The sequence below is a fragment of the Asterias rubens genome, chromosome 12 (assembly GCF_902459465.1).
Source record: "Asterias rubens chromosome 12, eAstRub1.3, whole genome shotgun sequence".
NCBI classification, from domain to species: Eukaryota; Metazoa; Echinodermata; class Asteroidea; order Forcipulatida; family Asteriidae; genus Asterias; species Asterias rubens.
In genome coordinates, this window is record NC_047073.1 from 4,866,609 (window position 1) to 4,892,917 (window position 26,309).

Here is a 26,309-nt window from a genome sequence, read left to right on the forward strand (position 1 = left end):
CAGGTTATGGTGGCATTTTTTGTTAAGCAAAATTGCGCTGTGCTTAACAGCTTCTTGGGAGTACTTAAGCAGCTCTATGAATTTTGGTATAAGACACAGATTCTGAAACACAGTTTAAATGTTTGCATAGCGTAATAACATAAAAGTTGGATGCCCAACAAATAACGACATCCCTGGTACCTGCATGAAAGTCTAATTCTACCTCCATGGTACATGTATGTTAAGTAAGGCTCAGTTCTGAATCTGCTTTTTAAGACAAAGTACAATGTACATGATTGTTCCTTATATATTTGATCTTTGGATCCCACAGCAATTGCCGTTGTGCCCCATGCTTTTGCTTTGGTGTCCTTTGCAACGTTCAAATACAAACTTACATTCTCCCCATAGAAGTGCCCCTAGCCAGAGGAAACTTACTGTGCCCCGTCAAGAGCGAAGTTCCAAGGCCTGATCTTACTTTTTTTTTTTTTTTAAATCCCTAAACCGTTTCAACTTCGTCACAGCAAAACAGTCCACATGCACAACTACCTGGGTGGGATTCAAACCCATGACCCCTACAACTCTAGAGCAGAGGTCTTACTGGACTACCCGAGCGTGCCTGAATACGAGAGAACTGTTTGAATCTGGAAATAATTTGAAATCTGATCTGAAAAAAGGGTAGATAAATAGCATTAGAAAAAACCTCCCAAAATCATCATTGCTTATTTCAATTGCAGCAACTGAAATAAGGTAGTGTCCCCGACTTATTTCATTGTTTTTTAATAAATTGTTTTGACTTTAAATATAATTTCCCAGGGTACAAAAAGTGTATCTAAATGAAACTAAAGGACGGAAGTAGAACTGTTTATAAAATTAAAAAAAACCAGAGCTATCTCTTTAAAAAAAAGATTGCAAACAGTAAGCATAACCAGGCACCCTTGTGAGCAGCCAGTCTTTCTCCCAGGTATTTCATTTACCAGGCCTGACCCCCTGCCATCATTTGCTGCATCCAGAATGTAACACAAGACCCTGAACAAGCACACTCAATTTTCTGTGACACATCATATAATGTGAATCGTCGTCGCTTTCCCTGGTTGGATAAATTGATGAATTTCACCGGTCGCCCTGCTGACAGGATGCAGATCTAGAGCTATTTCCCCAGGTATTGAACCCAACAGTTTTGGTGGGTCAGCCTACATGCATGTCACAAAGCACATGTATCTCTCGTATACATGTTACAAGGTCGCTGGGACTGACCAAATGACCTCTTTATAACAGGACTGTTATTATAAGAGGACAGCAAAGCAAAAACGCACAGAGCAGAATGAGATTCGGGACTTCAGACTGTACTCTTTTTAAGCAGAACCTCTTCCTAAATGTCTATTATTTTTATACAAGAGCCGAACGGTCTGGATGTACCAAGAGCCAAACGGAATATGAAAACTGCATTGAATTAATGCCGACAAAAAGTATTCGTACAAACTCAAAACTGCTCCTTTTTTAGTACAAAGCAACTTCAGGAATAAATACAACAAATAAAAAAGCTTAATATACATATTTATAACATTGGAGGGAAAAATGTGTAGACAAGATATTTAATAGTACTGGATTAAACTAAAATATTACATAGAAGTGCCACCACCTTTTGCTGCATGATAAACGTACAAATACAAGGTTATATAATATGTATGTAAAGATAATAGATTCAAAAACACAATTACCACCAAGGGATTCTAATAAGTCAAATTCACACTAAGCTATCGAGTCTGCTTGCCTGAGCATAAATTCCTTTCAGAAAGAAAGTAAAAAGGTTACTTGTACAGTCTTCACGGGGAAAGATTTCACACGCAAAAATTTATTCCTTAGCGTCTGTTTAACCATTTCTACCTACATGGTTAAACATACATCATTCAATTATTTGCAGTGCCCCAAATAAACTATCTCATTGCTTTAACTAAATTAATGTGATTTTCGTGTGTGAGGAATAACAAGTGAAGTTACGCCAAGCTTAGGTTATTATCGTCTATTTAAATAAAGGTGATTTTCGTTTTGGTTTGCTATAACAAACAACTGTTACCTGACGAGGAACTACCTATGTGCTTCAGTTATCTCGGCCCAACTTCATAAAAGCTGTTAACACCGCTAATCACAATTGTTGAGCTTCACGTAGCAGAATAACATGCCCGATAATGAACAATGTATTACTTCATCATAGATCAAGAAGATTTCATGACGTTCACAATGAGTGATTTCAGTTGTTACGTCACCCATCTGATTACAGGAACTGCCAGCAAGCTAACATATGTTTTGCTTACGGGACGGTCATCTGTGCTTAGTTTCAGAAAATGTATGTTTTGCTTACGGGACAGTCATCTGTGCTTAGTTTCAGAAAATGAGCAGAAAAAAAAATCGCAGCTTTACAAGAAATTGGTCCACATTTACATAAACTGGGTTTTCATCACATGACCAGCAGAACGAGTAAAGTTTACCCTGTAAAGTGTAAGTATATTACACTCTAGCTACATTTTCCAGAAAATACGTGAAATGTTCAATCGGCAATTCATTAACAACATTGCTCATTTTTCGCACGGATGGCCGGCACAGATCACTTTAAGAAACGGCCAGCTCGACCGTAAGGGAACCAGTCATAAGCGGTAACACACTAACACATTACCACAAAGCACCATCCTGTATGAGGGTGTAGCTTTGCTAAGCAAGAATCACTTCTGCTTATAAATTATTGTCGCTGCTGAAAACGCTCGCGAATTAAAAAATCAGTTTTCTCTGGAAAATAAAATAAAACCCTGTCCACTTTTTTTCAGGCTGCTTTCTAAAGAAGCCAAGAGACATATCAAGATATTAAGTTATACAAACAAAAAACAATACTGCATTTTCTTTAAACGGACTAAAAACAAAAAACAGTACTGCATTTTCTTTAAACGGACTCCATCTACATATACACTGCAGTACCCTGGAATCTGGCTCACTGCCCCCGCCGTCCATTTAGGTTAATAATGATAATTTACATCTTTCACGGAAGATGAAAGAGATAGCGAGAAAGTAACGTCCCAATCCAGGCAATTGTCGAGATGTTTGGGGGGGGGGGGGGGGTAACGTATTCAGAGACCGTCACCAATTTAATAGAAATGTCTTCCAAGTATCAGTATATCATCATATTAATTTAGCGAAGTCCCTTCGGTATTGCCTGTCGGATTCGACTGTAGCGATAACCAATCTCTCCCCACCCGGCCCCTCTTGGTTGTCATCGTAAATCAACATTAGTCCATAGCAACAGTCTCTACCTAATGATCCCCCAAAAATCATCAGCATCAGATAACAGGATGAGTTGGCAACTCGCCATGTTATTACAGAAAATTACTGCGCAATTCGCTAGTGATAGCAGTATTGCAGAAGAGCTGGTCGTTAAAAAATTAAAAGTACAACGTCCTGACGTCAAGTTGAAACCAGACCCTAAAAAAATTAAGCTGGGAGTAAAGTAATACTTTGCACTGATGGACCTAATGATCTCAGAGCATTTTAGGAAAATACTTTTTTGATTTGCAACCAGCATGCGTGTCATTATTCTGACAACGCCAGGAAGTAATTTCCATTGCATAGGAGTACAAATATTCTCAGGTGACTTTTGCTCTTTCTGGGAGAGGATTCATTTGCAACAAAAACGTGATTGCATTCTTACAGCAAATCTTACCACAAAGTCACACCTATTAGTTGCAGTGCCCAAAGCACACCCATGGCCGTGTCCCAACTAAATTCTACCTGCGCCTGTTTTTTTTTTTTTTTTTTTTTTTTTTTTAACCCGACACGCCACATTTTAACAGTTTTCAAAAATGTTCAATACAAAAAATATCAATAAGTCTTTCTCACCAAACAAAATGTAATCTGATTTTACTAAGCAAGGATTTTTTTTGCTTAAGCACAATTTTGTGCTTAAGCAGCTCTATGAAATTGGGCCCTGATGTAATACCATTCCTTAAAGCTTTTGACAGAGATCCAAATCATAACAAGCAAACAAAAAAAACTCTCAATTTTGCTTCTAAGAATGTAAGGAGGAACGTTTCTTGATATTTTACTGGCAATTTGGTCTGGTGCCGGAGAGCCCCCGTAGTGTTCATGTAACTTATCCACCCCACCCCGCTTTGGAAGGTGATCCATGTCAGTCAACTAGACAATGATACTGCCACGGTGACTGCTCCTTAACGGTCAAGGGTCAAATATCTCAACAAGTTAAAGGAATGGTAGTACTATCACATTTCTCGATATATCTCTGAAGGAAACTGACCATGCAATAACAAAAAACATGAGGTGTAACATCACCAAATTCATACCCTCATTAACATATTTACATATACACAACAGAAATTAGTCATTTCTACAAAGCTAATTGGCGCTTTAAAAATTGTAAAATAAATAATTACTGTACAGTTTTTTTTTGTTTAAGTTGTTAATCTTTGGTGAACTATATATACTGGGCCAGCTACAAGTACTCACATGTACATATGATACAATTCTAATTTCAGTCATCTTAAACCATAAAAGAAGAAAAAGAAGGGGAAAAAAAAAACTGATGAAAACACAACTAGCGTTAAAGTTAACAATATTAGTTAAGGGATAACAATGCTAGTAATCCTGGAAACCGATGGAGTGAGACACTTACACGTGGTTAATACTGACAAATGTAGTCCCCTTCTCCTAAACATGCAATACAGCAAGCCTCTTATAATTGGAAGCACGAGTCGTTCTTAACAGACCCCTTTCGGCAGGAATTTTAACATAATCAAATAATTATACTGTTTCTGAAAATGGGAAGTAACGTTTCCAAAATTTTTGTTAGTTATGATCATCCAAAACATGCCGAGCACTTAAAAAAATTCCGCATGATCAGAGGATTATGATGAAAGAATTATTAAAAGTAAGAACATAGTTTCAGAAGTTTTTTTTCTTCATAAACACCGTCTGTGTGGATACATAACATAATCCAAAGACATATGTTGCCTTCAAAAATAAAAAGGAAACCAGTACAAAAACTTGTACATAAACCGGTTTGGCAAATAGTTGTTCAAGTGCTTGGCAAATAAAAAATGAAACGAAACAGACAGGACGAAGGAAAATAAAACAAGGAAATGTCAAGCTTCACCTGTATTATTGTGACTTGCTTTAACAGAACCCGGAAGTATTTTCTACATTTTTTTTTTTTCAAAGCAAACTTTTGAACTACAACCAATCTTTGGTCGCCACTGATTCGAAAATGAAAGTAAGGTATTGTTGTCCCTAGTTACCATGGTAACTGCTATTGTTGGTGGAGCAAGTCATAATAATACATGAAGTGCCTCACTTTAAATGCCTCACTGTTAATCCAAATCATTGTTGTTGTGTTTTTTTTAAATTAAAAAAAAACAATTGAGGTTAGTCTTGTCAAACACAAACTGAAAGTATAACTTGCAGGAGCTTTTAAGGAAACCATGAAATGCTTCCTTACTTTTTGTTTTCCCTCAGAAAAAAGGGGGAGTTTTATTTAGTCTGAGTACAAGAACCACTCAAAAACAAACACATCATGCTTGGGAAAAGACATACAGGGATGACACTACAGTGACCCCAGGTGACCTCCAGCAGCAGTCATTTGTGTCGTTTATCATTTGCATAAACATGCAGATTGCCCCAACCGGTCAAAGGTCAACCGATGAGACAATGAATATGTATGATGACCCGTTAAATATGTAAGGAGTTAGTTGCACAAAGTGAAGGTCTAGAGCAGATGATTATGAAATGTGAGAGTTGAAGATCAGACCAGGATGGTGTTTTGTTTCCCCTCCACCCTGGCCCAACTTGTGTTAACAGGAAAAATGAAACTGTTAGGGTGATACCACTTTCCAGAGAGGGGTGGGTAGAAAGTAAGGAGAACAAAAGCAAGCGAGGTGGTGAAACAAAACCAGATACCACCTTTAATGCCTAGATCAAATGCACCATTCCAACTTGGTATTTTTTCTTACCCACCAAATTATCAGCAAGCTTAGGGGGTTCTTTTTTAATTGGGCAGAACGGCTGCTGAAGCTAACTGTGGGGCCTCTACAGTAGGTAGAAGGTCCTTTGTCCATGTACACAGGACCAACTGTGATGAGCAGTTGGCCCCGGAATATGGATAAGGCACCTCTTGTTTCATCAGATGGTCAAGACAGAAACCTACATAGAGGGAAAAATAATGGGATTGTTGAAAACACTGGGTTACAGCACATAAAACCGGTCTCTTTGGAATGCTTGAAATAATGGGATTGTTGAAAACACTGGGTTACAGCACATAAAACCGGTCTCTTTTAAATGCTTGAAAGAAAGAAAAAAACATTTTAAAATGGATGAAATTTATAGAGTTTGCCAGTTACTTCTGCGAGTTCAAGCTATGAAAACAGTTCTGTGTTTGCAGTATATTTATGAATAATTCCTGAAAATGGTGCATAATCGTTTATTAGATGGAGCAACATACATGTACACATGTAGGTCAGACTCCATTTGTGCATTCTTAATATTAAGTTTGTTCGTTATAAATCTCTAGATTGGCTTTGTTAGGTGGTCACAGTTTAGCACATGCTCTAAAGCTCACATGGAGAAGGGAGCTTGGAAGTTTATGATGGAGAGAGAAAAACAATATCAATCTGCATGATGATAGGAAGTTAGCATTTTGCACTTTGATGGTTGACAACTGATTTAAAAGAAGGGTCTCTAAGATCAACTTCAGTTTTGTGATCCGCCCATTATCAAAAAAGATAAAGCCCTCATGACAATGGAGGGGACAAAACGAGCCTCTAACCTTAGATTGAATTGATGATGTCAAATGTCACAAAGTTTAATTTCCTTCAAGTGCAATTTTTGTTGAAATCCAACAACGTTCCATGACGCTGAATTTCAATTGCGGGTCTGTACATTTTTTAGCAACGAATGTTCAGTTTATTGCTTAATTTTGATGACTTTTAATCTAAATGGCATTGCATTTTACCTTTTAAACTGGCTCAAAAGTAGTCTCCTTGAACAGACCTTTTTTTTTTTTTTTTTTTTTTTTTTTAACACGTCATGTTAAAAAAAATTCTGAAAGAGTATGACATACATTGACATTTCACACCATTTTAATGTGACGTTCCTTACTCAAAAATTTCCCCCACTTTCATTCGAGAACACTTCATGTATCTATTGGAAAATAAGTGCATCTGAAAACTTAATTTGATCTTGAAGCCCCATCTTTCAGATAATGTACCTAATGTACATTAGGGAAGCTTGCAATGTATCATCAACTACAGGTACCAAATGACAAAAACAAAATTCTCTCCAACTACATGTACATGGCAAATGAAACATATTTTTCCTATTGGCAAGACCTTGGAGGATTAAAATCCATGATACTTGAGCAGACAGGATTATTTTACAACTCCTTAATAATTTGTTTCCAATCTTTTCGTTAACTCGTGATAGTTTTCAAAAAAAAAAAACTGGGAAGAAAAAAAACCTGCGCATGAACAAATCAAAACAAAAAAACCTTCATGCATGTTTTAGCGATTCTTGCCTCGGCCAATCAATTTTGTCCTTCTTCTTATCCTTCCTCTGTCTACTTGAGCAGACAGGATTATTTTACAACTCCTTAATAATTTGTTTCCAATCTTTTTGTTAACTCTTGATAGTTTTCAAAAACAAAACTGGGAAGAAAAAAAACCTGCGCATGAACAAATCAAAACAAAAAAACCTTCATGCATGTTTTAGCGATTCTTGCCTCGGCCAATCAATTTTTTTCCTTCTTCTTATCCTTCCTCTGTCTCTCAATGTTTTAAGGGCAGAAGAGAAAGATGAAACGACGAGAGGGGATTAAACAACCACACAGAGATTAGGTTTTAAGAATCATACGCATGTGGCATTTGAAAATAGGGACGCATGGCAGTGAACCGTTCTAACAGACATTTCAGCCGTGAGAATCTATGTTTGTATTGAAAAATTATCAGTAACATGCTCGTAACAGAACGTACATTGTAGTATTCTAATAACTAATCTCCTAAAATACATGGCAAGAGAGGAAATTGTATCAACTTCAATGCAGCTGTTTTTTTTTTAAAAACAATACAGCTCTTCATGAGAATAAAAACAAACCTCAGGAGAATTGAGATAAAAACGTGACAACAGTACTATAACATGCCCTAGATAGTTTTTATAAATAAAATTATAACTCTACTATAGTGTTAACATTTCCACATGTGCAAAATGTTACATATGTGGAAAGAATTGACTGAAATTTTATGTAGTGTTGCTGCTAGGAAGATCCCAATTTCAACATCTACGTACACAGTTTCTAGGGTGCATAATTTGCTTATATTAACAAGCTATAATTTGTTTGTTCTTCTCAATTTGGGAGCATATTATTTATTAATTTTTTCATTCAGCTCTCTCATGATGGATGGAATCTGCCCCTCCTCAATCAATGTGACTAGGTATTTTTTTTCACATTTCTAAAAACCAACATATTATTTGGCAGAATAGCAGGCCTGGAATTTCATTCTCGAAAGGGCAAGGCCATTTTCATTTTGCAAAATGGCACTTCCATTGGAAAATCTTTAAGTCAACGGGAAACATTTGAAGTGTTACCAGACCAAGAGGCAATGGAGGCCATTGTGTGTAATTTCAGGCCTGGTGTAGAGCTGGCATAGATCTAAGCACCATAAAGACTTAAAATAAAAAGAAGTAAAGTGAAAAAACAATTGCTAAAAAATTAAAGAACTCAAACAGGTTTCTCCGCATATCATTCATACTGTTTGGACTGGTGCCCCAGTAACATTTCCCTTCAGTTAAAACAATTTGCTACTGACTAGCTTAATAAGATTTAATATGATCCCAGACTTTGATGGATTGCATAGCCGAAGAAACCCACGCCTTGGTATTTAATGACAGAATACACCAGTGAGAATATCTATACAGCTGGAATCGGGGCAGATTCAATTTAAAAATGCCTGGGACGGTTTGGGTTAAAAAAAAACATCAAGCTGCCACCGATATTATGAGGCAGCTTGTTTAGAAGCACAATAGCAGCTGCTACAAACTCAATGCCCCATGGACCAACTGAGAGTCCATAGGGCCTAGGTTATAAAAAAATAAAAACGACGAAAAAAAGAAAAGAAAAAAAAATCAACCGAAGGCCAAATAATTTGTACCAATTTTTTTTTATTTTTAAAGTTACTCTTTGAATTCTATTTGACTATCATAGATAAAAGCAAAAGACAAACAAACTTGCCAGCAGAAAGAGGAGAAGAAAGACGACCAGACTAAGGAAGATTGCGACGATGAACATGACGGCGTGGGTGAAGCGTTGATACTTCTCTTTCTCGGAATCCTCCTTGGTCTTGGGCCCGATCACCGATGGACCTTTCTTGCTCCTCCCGTTGGACACGTGGTGTCGTCTCGCAGCTCTGCTTCCGGTGTTTCCCTGTAGCGTCTTATTGTGCTGCGCCTCCTTGTACGCCTTCATGAACGGGGTGTCCAGAGGGGCTGAGATGTTGGACCTGGTCAGGTTCCAGCTCGGGTAGCGAAAGTTGAGATTGAACTTCTGGGCCCAACGGGCGAAGACGGCTTTCTCAGTGACGAAGACGTGGCCGGAGGTGAGATGGGTCTCACTCTGCATGTAGTACTCGCATTCTTTCTTGCCGTCCGACTCGTAGTAATGATACGGCGTTGTGTCATTAGGATGTTCCCTATGAGTGTTTGGAAACAAAATGTGATTAGAACAAATTTCCCCCAACGCCCACATCCATGTTCCCTCCTTCAAATTCAGAGGGGCATGTCTACTCAACATTTTGCTCTGAAATTGACAATAAAAGTAAAAATAATTTATTGGTGTATATTGCCTATACAGTCTACTCGACATTTTGTTCTGAATATTTATAGGAACACATTGCCTGGGATCAGTCATGTTGGTCTTTAAAAAGCGTTTGTAACCATTTGTTATAAAATGCATAGATGGTACAAAAGATGATTTAAAAGTCGAATTCAATGATCCATACAAATTTGCCTTTAAGTTGAGTGGTTTTCCTTTTACATTGCTACCGTGTTAGTCGAAGAGGAAAAAGGAAAGCCACGCAATTATATTCTACTTTTAAAATGTCTTTCGAATCATATGCATTTTATAACAAACGGTTACAGACCAAAGACCAACTCGACCGATCCAAGGCAACGTGTTCCTTTAATAATAGTAAAAACAATTTGTCACTGGTGTAAATATTGCATATACTCAAGTCTACTCAACATTTTGTTCTGAATGTGTATTGCATAAATTTCATAAAATGTACAAGATTACAAAATAATCAATAAACAATTAAATGAAAAACAGCAAAATGACAATGATTAAAATGGTAACAACATAAAAAAATAAAAAAAATAAACAAATTGCTCAAAGAATGGGAAACACCCCAGTCCAAAAAGAATACCACAAGACCCTTACAGAACTTCTCGCTAAAAAAAGAAATAAAGTCAACCCTTTTGTCATCCAGAAAAGACAAAACACAATGGAGACATTTTCAAGCATACCAAAAGGGCAAAAAAGTAAGTACATGTATGATGAATGAATTAAATAATTAATTAATGAACATTAAGTACCTGTAAGACCTACATGTATGTTACATGTAAATTTCAACTGGTGGCAACATAACATGTATTGTCCAGTAATTATTTAAACAAAAGTTTAACAAAAAGTGGACTCACTCGCAAAATCTTTCATAAATGAGGCCGAACACATCTGTTGTATCACAGGTATCCAGAGCGTACAAGAGGGTCATCCAACCTGTGGATAGCCAAGTTTTGGCGTCCTTCCTGCAAAAACATTTAAACGAAGGCAATGATTAATAACAATATAACCAATTTGTGCTTTTGACAGTAACATATAGGCCTAATACGCTTCACAATACATAGTGCCCCGACGTCGATTTCACAAAACTCTTCCTAACTTAAGACTAATCTTAGGACTTAGGACGAGTCCCAACCCTGCACTGTAGCATGCAGACCTTCCTAACTCGAGATAAGACGAGTCCTAACTCTTTTAAATTGCCGGCTGGTCATTGGGCCAATAAAATTCCTTTTAAATCTTTCTTAGCTCCTTGGGGAGAATACAGCTTCTGGCAGCCACGGCGTTGCAAAGGCTTTTTCAAACAAAATATCAACCTCTACCCTCGCAAGTACCCATTTATACGTCGTGGTGAAGAAAAGCAATTATAGTACAGCATCTTGCCCAAGGACACAAGTGTCACGACTGGGACTAGAACCTTCTCTCTGCTGCTGCTAACACTGGCCCAGAGCTAAGGCCCTGTGAACAAGACTGCTCGGCTGCAACACAACACTTCTTGAGTCCAACAGAACCAAAGCAAATTTTATTTGGATGGGCAAGGAATGATTACGTCCAGCAAATTTGCATAGCAAAATATTTGCACCAGACAAGTTATGTGTAAACAGAATGCTAACATTGAGTAGCAAATGGCGACTTTTGAGGAGAAACTGATACAATTTTAGTGTTTATGGACCTTTACCTTGATATGCCTGTGTCAGTCTGGAAGAGGTTCTCAGCAAACGCCATCTTAGTGGAGGACAACATGTAGAACTGGGTGTCCGTGTACGTCTTGGAGAAGTTCTTGGCGATGGAGTAATGTTTGTCCTTCTTCTTGTCCACCCGGGTGTTGAATAGCCAGGGGATGATCAGTCGCTCCGCCCTCGTCGACTGGTTCACGAAGATCTGATGCTGGTCAGACTGGCTCTGGTTCAACTTCACCAGGTTGACGTGACCCATGACCCTCGCCGTGGTCTTGGATCCCACGTCGTCCTCGTAGCCGCTGATGGGGGCGCTGTTCATGCGTATGACACACGGGTAGCTGTCAATCTCAGCGCCGGCCGTTCGGTTCTGGAGCTGGCCAGAGCTGGAGACAACGGCGCAGGACTTGCAGCGTAAACGCAATTTCTGAGACAAAGAAATTGAGATGAGTCAACACTTATGAAAGCATACAGGACGAGTGCAATGCATTGGGGGCTGCAACGTTTATATAAACACATTTCCATTGCAAATCATTTTAAAAAAGTCTCAATCTCAAAAGCAACTTTGCATTGAATACTGGTTTAACCAGAATATGGTCACAAAGTAAACACTTAATGTTGAAACAGGATTCTTGTTAGTTTTCGTACAACAATCAGATACTTAGAATGTGCATTCAACATCAAGGATTTTTTTTTTTTTTTTTGTTATATCAGAATGTGGAACGAATGGTTCATTTTTAGGGATGGCCAACCATGGGATTGCCTAATAAATACAATATTTAAAGACACTGGACACTATTGGTAATTGTCAAAGACTAGTCTTCACAGTTGGTGTATCTGAACATAGATGCAAAAAAATAACAAACCTGTGAAAATTTGAGCTCAATCGGTCGTCCAAGTTGCGAGAAATTAATGAAAGAAAAAAAAAACCTTGTCGCACCATGATCACTCGGTGTTGTGTGCTTTCAGATGCTTTATTTCGAGACCTCAAATTCAAAATCTGAGGTCTCAAAATCAAATTCTTGGAAAATTACTTCTTTCTCAAAAACTATGCACTTCAGAAGGAGCTGTTTCTCACAGCGTTTTATACATGTACTTTCAACCTCTCTCCCCATTACTCGTAATCAAGAAAGGTTTTATGATAATCATTATTTTGAGTAATTACCAATAGCGTCCACTGCCTTTACATGTAAGTGTATGAAAGAAAGAAACTGAAACAAGTTTGAACTTACATTTCTGGTCTCTAGCAAGTAGTAACCATCTACTTCAGGCATAGGTGTTGGTGGACGGTATACAGCCTTTGGTTTCACCCTATCTGCAGCGGCTCTTGTCGCACTTTGTGCTGCGACCTCCCCACTCCCCTTCGGGTATCTCAAGACTGAGGATCCCCCCAGAGCACTCGGCACACTGCCAAAGGCCCTACTGGCGGGCAGTTCTCGAGGAACCGGACTTTGGTTCCGGCTGGATGAAGCCGTCTCCGGGGAGCCCTTCTGGGAACGGCTTCTATTCAATGCATACGTATCACTGAGATTCCTTAATCTGGCGAGTTCCGACTGACTGGCGAGTGCGTGCATGGACAGATCTTTCGAGAATGTTTCGTTCGGGGCGTTGATGATCTCGTTGAGTTCGAGCAGCCGTTTCAGACTGATCTCGGTCTCCTCCCGAATCTTCTGCATATTCTTCTCAAGTGCCGCTATCAAATAAGAACTATTCTTAAATTGGTCGCTCTGCGACAGCATCGCCTTGTCGACCATGGAGGACGTATTACCTAACGATGAGTTGAGTAGACTATTAATGTCCCCGTATCCGGGAGTAGTCCTTGAATCATTGAAACCTAAAAGAGCATTTTTAACTCGCCGTAGAGAGTTGCTTAAATTTTGGACCTGCACGGAGGGTTCTTTTAAAAGGAACTGGCTGAGATTGCTGTTCAATAGCTCGAGTAGATCAAATTTAGTTCTCTCATAGGCGACCACATCGGGCGGGTTGGCATCCAGTTTTAACCGCGCCGTCCGCAATTGGATGTCATTCATGTTTTGAAGGAACAATGGCACTGTAAGGTTCTCGACCGGGAGTTTTAAATAATGTTTTCTTAGCAGTGGTGAAGGGGTGGGTAGGAAGATGGAGTTGTAGACTCGCAGGAGATGCGAATCGTCCTTCCATCTGACGTGGACATGGGAGTAGTAGGCCATGCCCATTAGCATGAAGAGTGAATACCAGAAGATGAAGACGATCAGACGTCTTCGATTCTACGTGCAGAAAACAAAACAAGAAGAAAACGATGAAAGAAATGGTATAAAATTGTTGGTAGAATACACGTACTACATGTACATGTAGGTTATCTCAGTCATTTTTTGAAGAAAAAAAGAGAAAAAAAAAAAACAAGATCAATATCTGCTGTTTGTTCAATATCATTCAAATAAAGTATGATTAGTTTAAGGAAATGTGATTCCGTTTTGGGGTGATTTTATTCAAAATATAGAGTGTGTGCCTCTGCCAGCCTTATCTTGTGGTGAATGAGTCTACACGGTGTAACAGTCGACCCTCTTACTATCAAACTATCATCTGTTGTTTTAAATTATAGATAATAACTACCAATGACTTCATGTATACCATCATGCATACATGTATCATGACATGCATGCGGTGAATGAGTGTAATTCAGTGCACAATCTACATGTACCCTCCTACTATTGAACCATTTAATATCACTCACTGTTATTTTGAATGATAAATAAACCATGCAAGCCTGGTGATTGAGTATACAGTATACTACAGTCAGTTTTCTAGACTGACCATTCAGTATCATCCACTGTCAGACTGTGCTTTTGAATAATAACTAAGCCAGCCTGCAATATGATATGATATTTTGACTGCATACATGTACTAACACAGTACACTTTAAGAAGCCTTGCTTTCAATTGATGTTGGATAATTATTCATATCTGTTTGGGTATGACTGAGGCACTGCAGCAATGCAGTAATATGAGATCATGCAGTGAATTCATCGAACTGTCCATTTTCTACAGGCATTCTCTACATACATTGTATTACGCGGTCATGCAGAGACAGAACTCGTTCACACCGAACTCGTTCTGAAAAATGTAGTCTTCTTGTTGCAAGATGATACATGTAGTAATGTGCGCGGCAAGGAGGGAGTAAGCGGGGGACCGGGATAGTTGAGTGATGTAGTCTTGGAGCAGGACATTGTTATTCACACTATCACTGATAGTGTAGTCTTGGTGCAAGACGTTGTTATTCAATAACGTCTTGCATTTTGCAGATCGTAATGAGAACGAGTGACAGAACTTGGTAACCCCCCCCCCCCCCAAAAAAAAAAAAAGACCAATGAGCCAGATGAGCCAGTGGGTTTATCGTTAAACCACATTGGGTTAACTCTTTATTTACCAAATGTTTTGGACGTAAACCACTGATGCCCACCTTGTTTGACCACTCAAGTGTGAAGAAAATTCTCACACAAGAGAAACTTTCAATCAAAGGTCAATCTGACAATCTCTATTATCACTTTTTTTTTACAAAAAAAGGTAAGAACAAGTTCTCACTGAAAGAATTCACATAAGTGTAGTCCTGAAATCATTGACATTGGGCCATAAATGTATACAACTACATACGGTACGGTTCTCTGAACTGAAGTATAGGACGTTTGAAATCAAATTAAATTTGATGCTTTGTCTGAAAGCAGGGTAACAATTTATTTTTAAACAAACATTTAAATTTGATGATGGTAATTATTTAATCTAAAACAAACGTACTTAAAATTGATACTGTTTAAACGCGAAGTAACAATTTCATTTTAAAACAAACACACTTAAATTTGATGCTGTCTAAATGCAGGGTAACAATTTATTATAAAACAAATGCAGTTAAAAAAACCTTTTACGCCAAAACCAATGTAAAAAAAAAACATCCAGAAGACCTTGTTTCAGCAATAAAAGAAAGTTATTTCAGCTCGCTTCTCACAAACTTGCAAGGAGAAGTCTTCTATTATTTTATTTGATTAACAAACATGTGTGTTTCGTTTATTATATTTCTATTTATTTGCCCTTTTTAAATACAGATGGTGATTTGTTTCTGTTTTGGTTTTCATTTTCCCTCGTCTTTTGTTATGTTGTTGTTGCTTATTAAATTTGTAAATAATCATATTTTTTCTTATTATATATTTTTGTGCAAAGCATATTGAGCGTCCCCAAGGCAGTTTTGGGGTGGCATAAATCCTTCAGTACTGCAGGCCTATAATTACACACAGACCAATGGCTTCCATTGCCCTTTGTCTTGGCCTTGGTGCCCCTTTAAAATGCTCCTGTTGACTTAAGATTTTACACTTTAACTGCCCATTGCAAAATGAAAATGGCCTTGCCCTTTCAAACGAAACTCCATGCCTCCTACTGTTAATGACATGATTTGAACTGCCTCTAGCTACCGGGCAATCTCGGTGGTCTAGTTGGTATGACACTGCTCTAGAATTGCAAAGGTTGTTGGTTTGAATCCCACTCGAGTAATAATTAATGTGACTGTGATTTTTTTTTCACAAGACTCTGGAAAGTACTGAGTGTACATTGCTAACTAACATCGGTCATGTGTACAAACCAAAATTTATATTATCTCCAATGCAAATTTTAAGACATGATTACTCTACGTAAGTCCAAACCACAGTAAATGACATTGAATGATCAGACAGTTAACTAACATAAAGACTAATGAGTGGGTAGGGTTGTCACACACTGCAGTCTAACGCACTGTATCCACCCGGCCTAACTCACAATGTTATTTACACTAACCTCTCCCATAGAAGAGAGTATACATATCGTCGGAGGTTACTGACTCCAGCTACTTAAAGGCACTGGAGACTACTGGTAATTACTCAAAATAATTATTAGCATAAAACCTTACTTGGTAACGAATAATGGAGAGCTGTTGATGTAGTACAAATTATTATGAGAAACGGCTTATACTCTAAAGTAACTCTTTGATTTTGAGACCTCAGAATTAGTTTGAGGCCTTTTATTTGTTCACAATTATCTCGCTATTAGCCCCTTTTCACTATTAGCCCATAACCCAGAGTGACTTTTATTAGCCTTGTTGTGGGTGAACTTGCATTAAAAACAAAACTTTAAAAAAAAACTTCAACAACCAATTGAGCACAAATTTTCACAGGTTTGTGTAAGTTTATGCATTCATGAATGCTGAGATACAACAAGTGAGAAGACTGGTCTTTGACAATTACTAATAGTGTCCAGTGCCTTTTAAGAGTGTCTGTTTACATTTGGTTACAGGCCTGAGTCATGTACGTCACAGAGGCAAGAAGGCGATTGCCTCCGTGTCCCCTGGTCATTGCCTTGGTGCCCTTGGAATGCTCCAGTACAAATTTGCAATTTCATCATAGGGTGCCCTTTACCAAGAAGAACATGCCTAGGTGCACTTGCCCTTTCAAAAACGAAGCATACAGCCCTGTGGCTATCACTCATAAAATTAATGGCAATAAAAATCTACTTACAGCAGCGCTTGATAAGTATATAAAAATCATTTTGAGAAACATTTCACTTTGAAGGAATGTGCTATTTATAAAAAGATAACAATTTTTATGGCCCAAAAATTGAATCTGAGAGTGTGTCAGACTCGACAATATAGAAATCGTGTAACTGAAAGACGGACACAAAATAACGTTCACTCGACACGAATTAAACTTCAAATACTCTTATTAAATAAATCTTAGGGGTATTTACAATATTTACAACATAATCAAGGTATAAACTGAAATGATGGCTTCCGGACTTTCGGGTCGCCAGTAACTATTGGTTGTATTATCTCACAACATCAAATAAACTTATAAATAATATGCTTTACAGAATGGTTCTTGTGCTCCTTCTCACATCAAGGTCTAATTATCGCACAACAGTTACAATAAATAAATCAATGTATAATCGTCTCTCTTTGTGCGTCACTTCTCAACTTATAAGCAACGTAAAACAAATAAATAATCTACGAATCGGGTTCTGCCAATCTGGCCCCAAGCCTTAAGTTTCACTAACTGGACCAACTTAAGCTTTCATAAATTAACAATGTTCAAAATAATCGTTGCGTCGTTAAAAACCTTCACCGGCGGCGGACCTCCGTCTTGCGGGTGAATCCCAATTACAGCGCCACACTCTTGTGTCCCTGCCGTGGTCGTCCTTGCGATCCAGACTTGGGGTACGGTGAGAGGGGTAGCTGATTCCACGGGTTAAATGGTCATCTATAAACGAAATTAACCAAACTGTCTAATACTGGGTTTTCCAAACCAAAAGCACATCAGATAAATACATTCTTGATACAACATAATTTCGTTAACCACTTCAAACACTTTCGTTGATGTTTTTCATCACGTCTCAACTTAAAAGTTTTTGAGGGAAATTCTCCCTATCACTGAAACTGTTAGCACAACAAATTAATTGACTAAATCATCAAGCACTTGAATGATATTAATAAACCAGTTCATCATCGTAACATTGTAAAACTTCGTAGCCGCTCCGACATTTCCAAGTAACTAATACAATTTTATCAAAACACATTTTAGTTCTCAACTTTCGTTAAAACTACTCAACTTACGGTAATTAAGTGGAGAGGAGTCTTTGGCGTCACACTGACGTTGCTATAGAGATTGGTCAACTCTGACGTACACGAAGGTGGCTCTCGGCCATAACTTTGGCTGACCGGCCCAATACCGATACGGTGGCTGTATCCACTCGCCTGCTGGTTTGGTCGGCAACCCTAACATTCACATTCAACACGTCCTCTCTCCTCAAGCTCACATTGCTTTTTAACTTTCACAACACATTCTCACACTCCACATTAACTTTCCTTTATCCAACTGTTTCAATGCAAAAATACAAAGGCATTTGCCAAAAAAAGGAAGGGGGGGTTCTTAATTACCATGACCATAGTTAACTAAGGGTGGCACGCAAAGTATGCCTACATAACATAGCTTAACAGGGCGTTTCCTGCGCAGTCGACGCATATGACGTGACAGAAATGCGGCACTGCGCGAAATATTTACAAACCGCAGGTTTGGGGAATTTACACTATGTAAGATCGAGAAAAGTAACAATAAAACAATTACAAACAAATTATCAACAATCGACTCTGACAGTGTGTGCCATCTCAGATTGTGTTTTCCTTTTAGGGATTATTCTTTCTGCGTGTGGACAATATTAGCTCCGGATTGTTGGAAACCTAAAAAACGTGACCACCTTTTCAAACTAAATTTTCAGATGTGCAGTTTGATTGTGTACATCTTCATTAATATAGGATTTAAACAAGGATTTAAACAATCGAACGGTCCTCAAAAAAGAAAAGGTGTATACATACTGTGGCTTTAAAGGCAGTGGACACTATTGGTAATTGTCAAAGACTAGCCTTCACGGTTGGTGTATCTCAACATATGCATAAAATAACAAACCTGTGAAAATTTGAGCTCAATCGGTCATGGAACTTGCAAGATAATAATAAAATTAAAAAAAACCTTGTCACATGAAGTTGTGTGCATTTAGATGGTTGATTTCGAGACCTCAAGTTATAAATCTGAGGTCTCGAAATCAAATTCGTAAAAAATTACTACTTTCTCGAAAACTGTGGCACTTCAGAGGGTGCCTTTTCTCACAATGTTTTATAACATCAACCTCTCCCCATAACTTGTCACCAAGAAAGGTTTTATACTAATAATTATTTGGACAATCTTGCACTCGTGTCTAAGTTCGTTCATACAACAAACTTTCATACCACAATCGGACGGCGGACTACAATGTCTCCATTGAATCAACAACAACAATCTCTCAACTCAACAAAAATTGCTATGAATTGTTCCCCTACAATACGCTTCCGTCACAGACTGAATCCTTCAGGAAAAGAAAGAAAAAAAAATGATTGGAAATGTCCTTTGAGAGCCTGTCCAAGATGAAAACAAATTAATTTTGTTGTTTGAAAAAAAAGTAAACCAACTGATTGGAAAACGGATTTGATGACATTGCGTAATGTCTCATTAGAATTTTATTTTGTTCAGAATTAATTTCTTGACTTCAAATTTCCTGTTATGAGCTCACACGACCAAACGAGGAAAATCCAACTCATTTGAATTCTACTCCACGACATCTCAAGATTGCACCTTAGGGGGTAACGTAACATTTCATCAGATATGACCTTAATTTCAATGCACAATGTAGTCATGCTGTTCGGCTTTGTTTTTTTCACTCTCAGGGGGGCTCTACAATTTTAAATTACAAGGATCAGAAAGGAATAAGTGTGGCAGCGTATCATAATAATAATAATAGATTTGGGGAGATAAACCAGTCTTTCTCGTAGACGAAAGATGCATTTGCGCCACCAAATGAGGCAAATCCAATTCACGGGAATCCTAACCGACATGTATGTACATCTCAAGATTGCACTTAAGGGGCTAGGAAGAACAAATTGTTTTTGGACTTTCTGCATGGGTATCAGGAATTTTGTTTTGTTTAATCCTGAAGCCAAGCTGGTCGAAACTACATTGAGTAGAGCCTACATGTACACTACATCATCTAGTTGGCTTCACTGCACATACGTATACATGTTGTATATGTACATGTAATGTACATCAATTACCATTATTAACGGACTTGTTCAAAAACTGATCACAGTATCTGAAACGATTAACAACACGACTGAATCACGTTGACATTCAGAGTCTCATCATACCCAACCCGTCTTCGCTTCATGACTGCCCAACCTCATTTGTCTCCCTATCTGTCTGTCCCCCCCTCCCTCCCGTCAGCTGCTGTCCGTCTATCTGTCTGTGTGTCAAGGTCTCGAAAACATCTGGTGATTAAAATTCCCTGGGCCGCTGCAACCAAATACCAACACGCACACACAGGTGTAAAACGAACGCGCCATAATGAAAGGGGAGACCAAGGATCTGTGAATGCGATGAGATTTCTTAAATAATCGTTATCGCTGCCGAGCATCTCCAGTGACATACGAGGAGCTTAATGCATGTCGCTGTCTGTGTTGCTCTCTACATACATGTAAGCATCAAGTTCTGACATGGTCTTATTTTATGGCAGACAAAAACATGTTGGGTTTTTTTTTCAGGCAAGAGCACACATTTTTCTGTTGCCCCAAGCAACATACATGTAACACGTTCCCCCCTCGCTGAAGAATTGGTTGAACAATTGTTTGCAACGTTAAAGTTGTGTTTTTCCAAATGAATAGGCAGCAGACATACAACAGTCATTTTTTTGCTCGGTTTTGCCACGTAGGTCCAAGCAAGCACACTACAATGAAAAAGGACCGCCTAAATGTTGTACATTATACATACATGTAGTACCTCACTGAGGAATATCTCTAAATTTAAACAAGTTTTGTTAAGATCTTGACTTTACATTTTACATGTAAGTCTGATAAACATCTTTCTGATTCAACTTTGGTTAGGAAATTGCCCTTTAGTTTGGAGAAAAATATGTATGTTTCTTTCAATTTGAATTTGTTAAAGATGTTGACTTTTGAGTCTGATAAATATCTTCTAATTTAAAGGCACTGTACACGTTTGGTAAAATTGTCAAAGACCAGTGTTCTCACTTATATGCATCCCATTACATATCAGCATAAAATAACAAGCCTGTGAAAATTCGGGCTCTATCAGGCATCAAAGTTGCAAGAAAATGATGGAAGAAAAAACACCCTTATTGGATGAATTTGTGTGCTTTAAAAGACTTCAAGAACTAGTTAGAAAGTATTTTATTATTTTAGTGAGAAATTACCTCTTTCTCAAAAAACTACAATGTTATATACTATCAACAGCTCTGCAATGCAGAGTTAATATTTGTTTTGAGTAATTACCAAATGTGTACATTCCCTTTAAAATTTGTTAAGATCTTGTCTTTGTTGTGATTTTGACTTTTTTAGTTTGATAAAATTACCGAACATACACAATGTACATTTGTAAATCTTTCAATTCCAACTTTGTTAAGATGGTGAGTTTGGGCCCGATAAATAAATTTTCTTACAAATTTTGTCTGAAGACATTAATTTTGTGAGGCAGATAAAAAGATAACATCTTTCAAAGATAATAATGTAATAAAAACACATGTATGTACATATCCATGTTCATATTTTGTAGCTCCCCCCCCCCCCCCTTCTATGGATTTAATCTGGAAATCCCGATCAAGGCGATCAAAGGGAAAACAGCTGAAGAAAATAAGATACCTAGCAAAGGGAATGAGTTTTCAAATGTTGATTTTGAGTCTGATAGTAATTTTTAAATGCAAGTTTTTGTTTAAGGCACTGGACACTAGTTTCAAATTTTAAACTGGGTGTAGCAACAAATTTTGTTAAGATGTTCACTTTACTAAATAGTTAAGTCTGATACTATCTTATAGTTGAAATGTGGATTTTTTTTTAAGCCTGATAAATAATTAATAAGTTCTTCTGAGCATCGCTGAGTTATTAAATTTACCCAAAAAGAATTATCTCAACAACAAAAAATGCTTTGTCAAATAAAAGCAATTTCAAATGCTAAACTGGGTGCACATTTTTGTTGTTGTTAAGACTTGTAGTCTAATAAATAATAAATAAGTTTTGCTGAGCATCGCTGAGTTCTTTCATTTACCCAAAAGACATGAGATAATCCTCTCTAAATACTAAATGCTTTGTCAAATAAAAACAGTTTCAAATGCTTAAAGGGAAGGCACACGTTTGGTGACAAAGACCAGTCTTCTCACTTGGTGTATCCCAACATAAGCATAAAATCACAAGCCTGTGAAAATTTGAGCTAAATTGGACATCGAAGTTGCAAGAAAATGATGAGAGAAAAAAAAACCCTTGTTGGACGAATTTTTGTGTGCTTTCAGATAGGAATAAAAGACTTCTGCCTAGAAGTCTTTTATTAAAGACAGTGTACACTATTGGTAATTGTCAAAGACCAGTCTTCTCACTTGGTGTATCTCAACATATGCATAAAATAACAAACCTGTGAAAATTTGAGCTCGATCGGTCGTCGGAGTTGCAAGATAACTATGAAAGAAAACAACACCCTTGTCACACGAAGATATGTGCGTTTAGATGGTTGATTTCGAGCTCGAAATCAAATTCGTGGAAAATAACTCCTTTCTCCAAAACTAGGTCACTTCAGAGGGAGCTGTTTCTCACAATGTTTTATACCATCAACCTCTCCCCATTACTCGTTACAAAGTAAGGTTTTATGCCAATAATTATTTTGAGTTATTCAATAGTGTCCACTGCCTTTAATTTAGTGAGAAAATACGTGTACAAGGGTACCTCTTTCTCAAAATCTATGCTACTATGCTACAATCAACAGCTCTCCAATGCTCGTTACCAATTTTAAGTTAACATTTGTTTTGAGGAATTACCAATCGGTACCTTCCCTTTAACTTGGTTTTGAAATTGTCATTCTCTTGTTGATTCTGGTCGTGTCAAAATAATTCTGGTCCAGTAGCAACAAGGCCTTCAGACTTGTGGACCCCATCCCCCTACCAAATATTAAAACCCTGGAGATGATATTTCAGTTCTGCTTTTGGAACAGTCAATGGCTCAAAGCCAAGGGAGTAGAGTCGCTGACCGAAAATCATTCAAGCCAAGCATTTCTTCGAATTGATTTGGTGCCTCGTGTGCCAACCGAGGCAAAATCAAAATGCTGATATCAACAAAATAATTAGGCCCTTGCCGTACTCACTACGCCTGCACACAGTGTACAAAATCCATAACAAACATAAATTATCCGACCAAACAACTAGGCCGCATAAACACTGTACAAAACAACATGTTATGAAATACAAAATCCGGATACATTTACCGAGGCCAAGCCTAAACTTGCCTCGGAGAGTTTTTATCAGAAAAATCTAGTTTCTTCTCTGAAGGCATTAAGGGAGGTCCGCATATAAGCTTCCACCAGAACGTATACATGTGTAACGCCGGATCGATAACAAGAATACGTTACAGGCTGCAATTTAATTACACCTCTTGTGGGACTGCTTGATCACCATGGCCAGGGTGACCTCCTAGGGGGCTCTATCTACGCATGGTGAGCGCAACCGGGGCAAAGCGAGCCGCTCATCTGGATGGTTATCGACGTTGGCTTCTTCTTTTTATTGGTCTTGGGAAGAAGGACAAACAATTTCAATCACGTCACTCGGTTCCTTCACTTTGCCTCTCCGGAGGATAATTATTTGATCACTTTTTGATGTCCAAATTTGGCTTTGCTTACATGTATTAGATTTCCTTTGAATGTATAATCCCGAAACAAATAAAGATTTTATATTTGATTACTTTTATAAAATTTCTTTTCATTTTGTCTTCATTTCGCCCATCTTCCCAATGAAATAATTTTATCACTTTTTAATATAAGTCCCTGTAAAATGTTGATTTCCTATTATTTTGTTGATTTAATTTATTTTTTCATTCTTATTATTAATATTGCCAACCCTCCCAAATCATTCTGATTATCTTTTGTTATCGTACATTGTACATACATGTGCAAGTACGACAAGACCATTTTGGCTGTTAATTATGTACCTTAGAAATTCTAAATGAAGATTTGTTATTTTATTACTTTTTTCAAATTTAATTTTATTTGTTCAGTATTTTTATTAGTATCACCATGCTATCACTCGACCACTTTTTGAAGTTGTAATTTTTCTTTCCCATTTTCATAGAAATTGTTTTTAAATAAAAAGTCAATAAAGCAGACAAGCACAAAACAGACAATCGGAGATAAGGTCAACCAACTACACTGACAGAATCAAAATGGTACAAAGGCAACAATATGTATTTCAATCTCGAAACAGCAGTGCCGGTTAGAAACGAAGAAGAAAAACAACCCGATGCGAATTTCCTCGGGACATTTCAAGTCCCACAAAATTGGTTTACATGTGTAATACTTTCAGGGTTTTTCTTTGAATCAACAAACTCGCTGTTATCTGTCCCAGCTGCCACTCCTCCAGAGAGATGTTCAAAGCTTCTAAATTCTGTCCATTCTTATAAAAGTATACACAGTAAAAACAGCTCTGCCCTCATTACTGCATCAGTCCAAACTAATTGCTTAAACCTCGTTTAAAGGGACGCTGAGTTTTTGGTTCCTGTCAGTATGTACAATCCTCTCATCCAGTCTTTCACCAAAGACGTAAAACATTTCAGCAAACAAGAGAAAATGGGATAAAAACAACCACTTCCTTCAGAAATAGAAGTTGTTGAAACCCTTAAAGGCAGTGGACACTATTGGTAATTACTCAAAATAATTATCAGCATAAAACCTTACCTGGTAATGAGTAATGGGGAGAGGCTCACGTACGTAGTATAAGGTATTGTGAGAAACGGCTCCCTCTGAAGTAATGTAGTGTTCAAGAAAGAAGTAATTTTTCATGAATTTGATTTCGAGACCTCAGATTTAGAATATGAAAGCACACAACTTTGTGTGACAAGGGTGTTTTTTCTTTCATTATTATCTGGCAACTTCGACGACAGATTGAGCCCAAATGTTCACAGGTTTGTTATTTCATGCATATATGTTGAGAGTACACCAAGTGAGAAGACTGGTCTTTGAAAATTACCAACAGTGTCCAGTGTCTTAAAAAAGGAAAGGTACGTTTGGTAATCACTCTGTAGAATTAGTGCCAATAAAAAACTTACATATAAATGTGTAGAAGACTACATGTACAGTGTATGTACATGTACATGTACAGTACAGCATCTTTTGATAGGTAGTATAATCATTTTGAGAAACATCTCACTTTGCGCTAATTAGGTTATTTAAAACGATGTCAGGATTGTATACTGTACCTGTAGTACCCCAAAATTTAAATCTGAGAGTGTTGGAAATAGTTCTTCCTGTAGACATACTCGCTTGCAATCTCAATATTCATTTCGGATTCAAAACAATCTAATGGTTCGCAAAAATGCTTTAAAAAAGTGTGCTCGACAAATGCTAAGACTCACCTTTTAAAGGATTATGTGCAAGCCTACTGTCTTCAGGATGTTTTTGTTTGTTGTCCTTGCTTGTTTTTGGTATTGTTTGGGTGTACACTTGTTCTAATTTTGTTTTAGAGTGTTATTTTTAGTATTTTGACTGGACATAAGTGAAAAGCAACTTTTTATGTACATGTAGCACTGACTTTAACCAGTATAAATGAAGTATAAATTACAATGAAATAAAATGTTTACCACTATGTACTATAGCGACACACAGATTAATGCACACATTACGTACCACCCAGTTGAGTACGACAAGAGACATCGACATCTTCCTCGGTCGGTACTCCCCGCGTCTCCACGGTACCCTACGCTTCAACTGCTACTGCCTTCCCGCCCTCGCCGCTTGGCTTCGCTCCGTTGAATCCACCTCTGGCGAATCTCCTACGCAAATAGAGAAAAAAAAATGACAAAAGCAAACATGAACACTGGGAGAACATCAAACCACAGTGGAGAAGTAATTTCCTTATCGAGTTGCCCTGGGGCAAGGAGTGGGGGCAAAACATATATGAGGAAAAAAGACAAAAATGAAATTAGGGAAACTGCGAACCCTCTAGGTTGTTACAGAGGGGGAATTGTTTTGATCAAGTATTGCAAATCGAATAGTATTGTACTTTCATCTACAGGTACAGGTTCACTTTATAAGCATTTGCAGTGCCTTCAACTCTGGATAAAATATATGGCACAAATGTGTCCGCTTTCTTGTCAAAATCTTTAAGAAGTTTAAACTATATAGACGCTGTGACCTTGTATGTTTACAATCAAACCGC

The 26,309-nt window shown here is 37.7% G+C and overlaps 1 protein-coding gene across 2 annotated transcripts; it reads right to left on the minus strand.

The window, feature by feature from the left end:
• Window positions 1–454: 454 nt before the first annotated feature.
• On the minus strand, window positions 455–25,919 carry LOC117297870. Of its 2 annotated transcripts, XM_033781041.1 has the most exons (6): window positions 25,778–25,919; window positions 12,765–13,778; window positions 11,535–11,959; window positions 10,717–10,824; window positions 9,254–9,710; window positions 455–6,174 (listed from the first exon to the last, which is right to left on the minus strand). In XM_033781041.1, the coding sequence occupies exons 1-6, from the start codon at window positions 25,808–25,810 to the stop codon at window positions 6,154–6,156; spliced, it is 2,058 nt and encodes a 685-aa protein (XP_033636932.1). In that variant the 5' UTR covers window positions 25,811–25,919; the 3' UTR covers window positions 455–6,153. The 2 variants fall into 2 exon arrangements, with proteins under 2 accessions (XP_033636932.1, XP_033636931.1); XM_033781040.1 differs by having other exon boundaries at window positions 455–9,710.
• Between the last annotated feature and the right edge of the window lie 390 nt (window positions 25,920–26,309).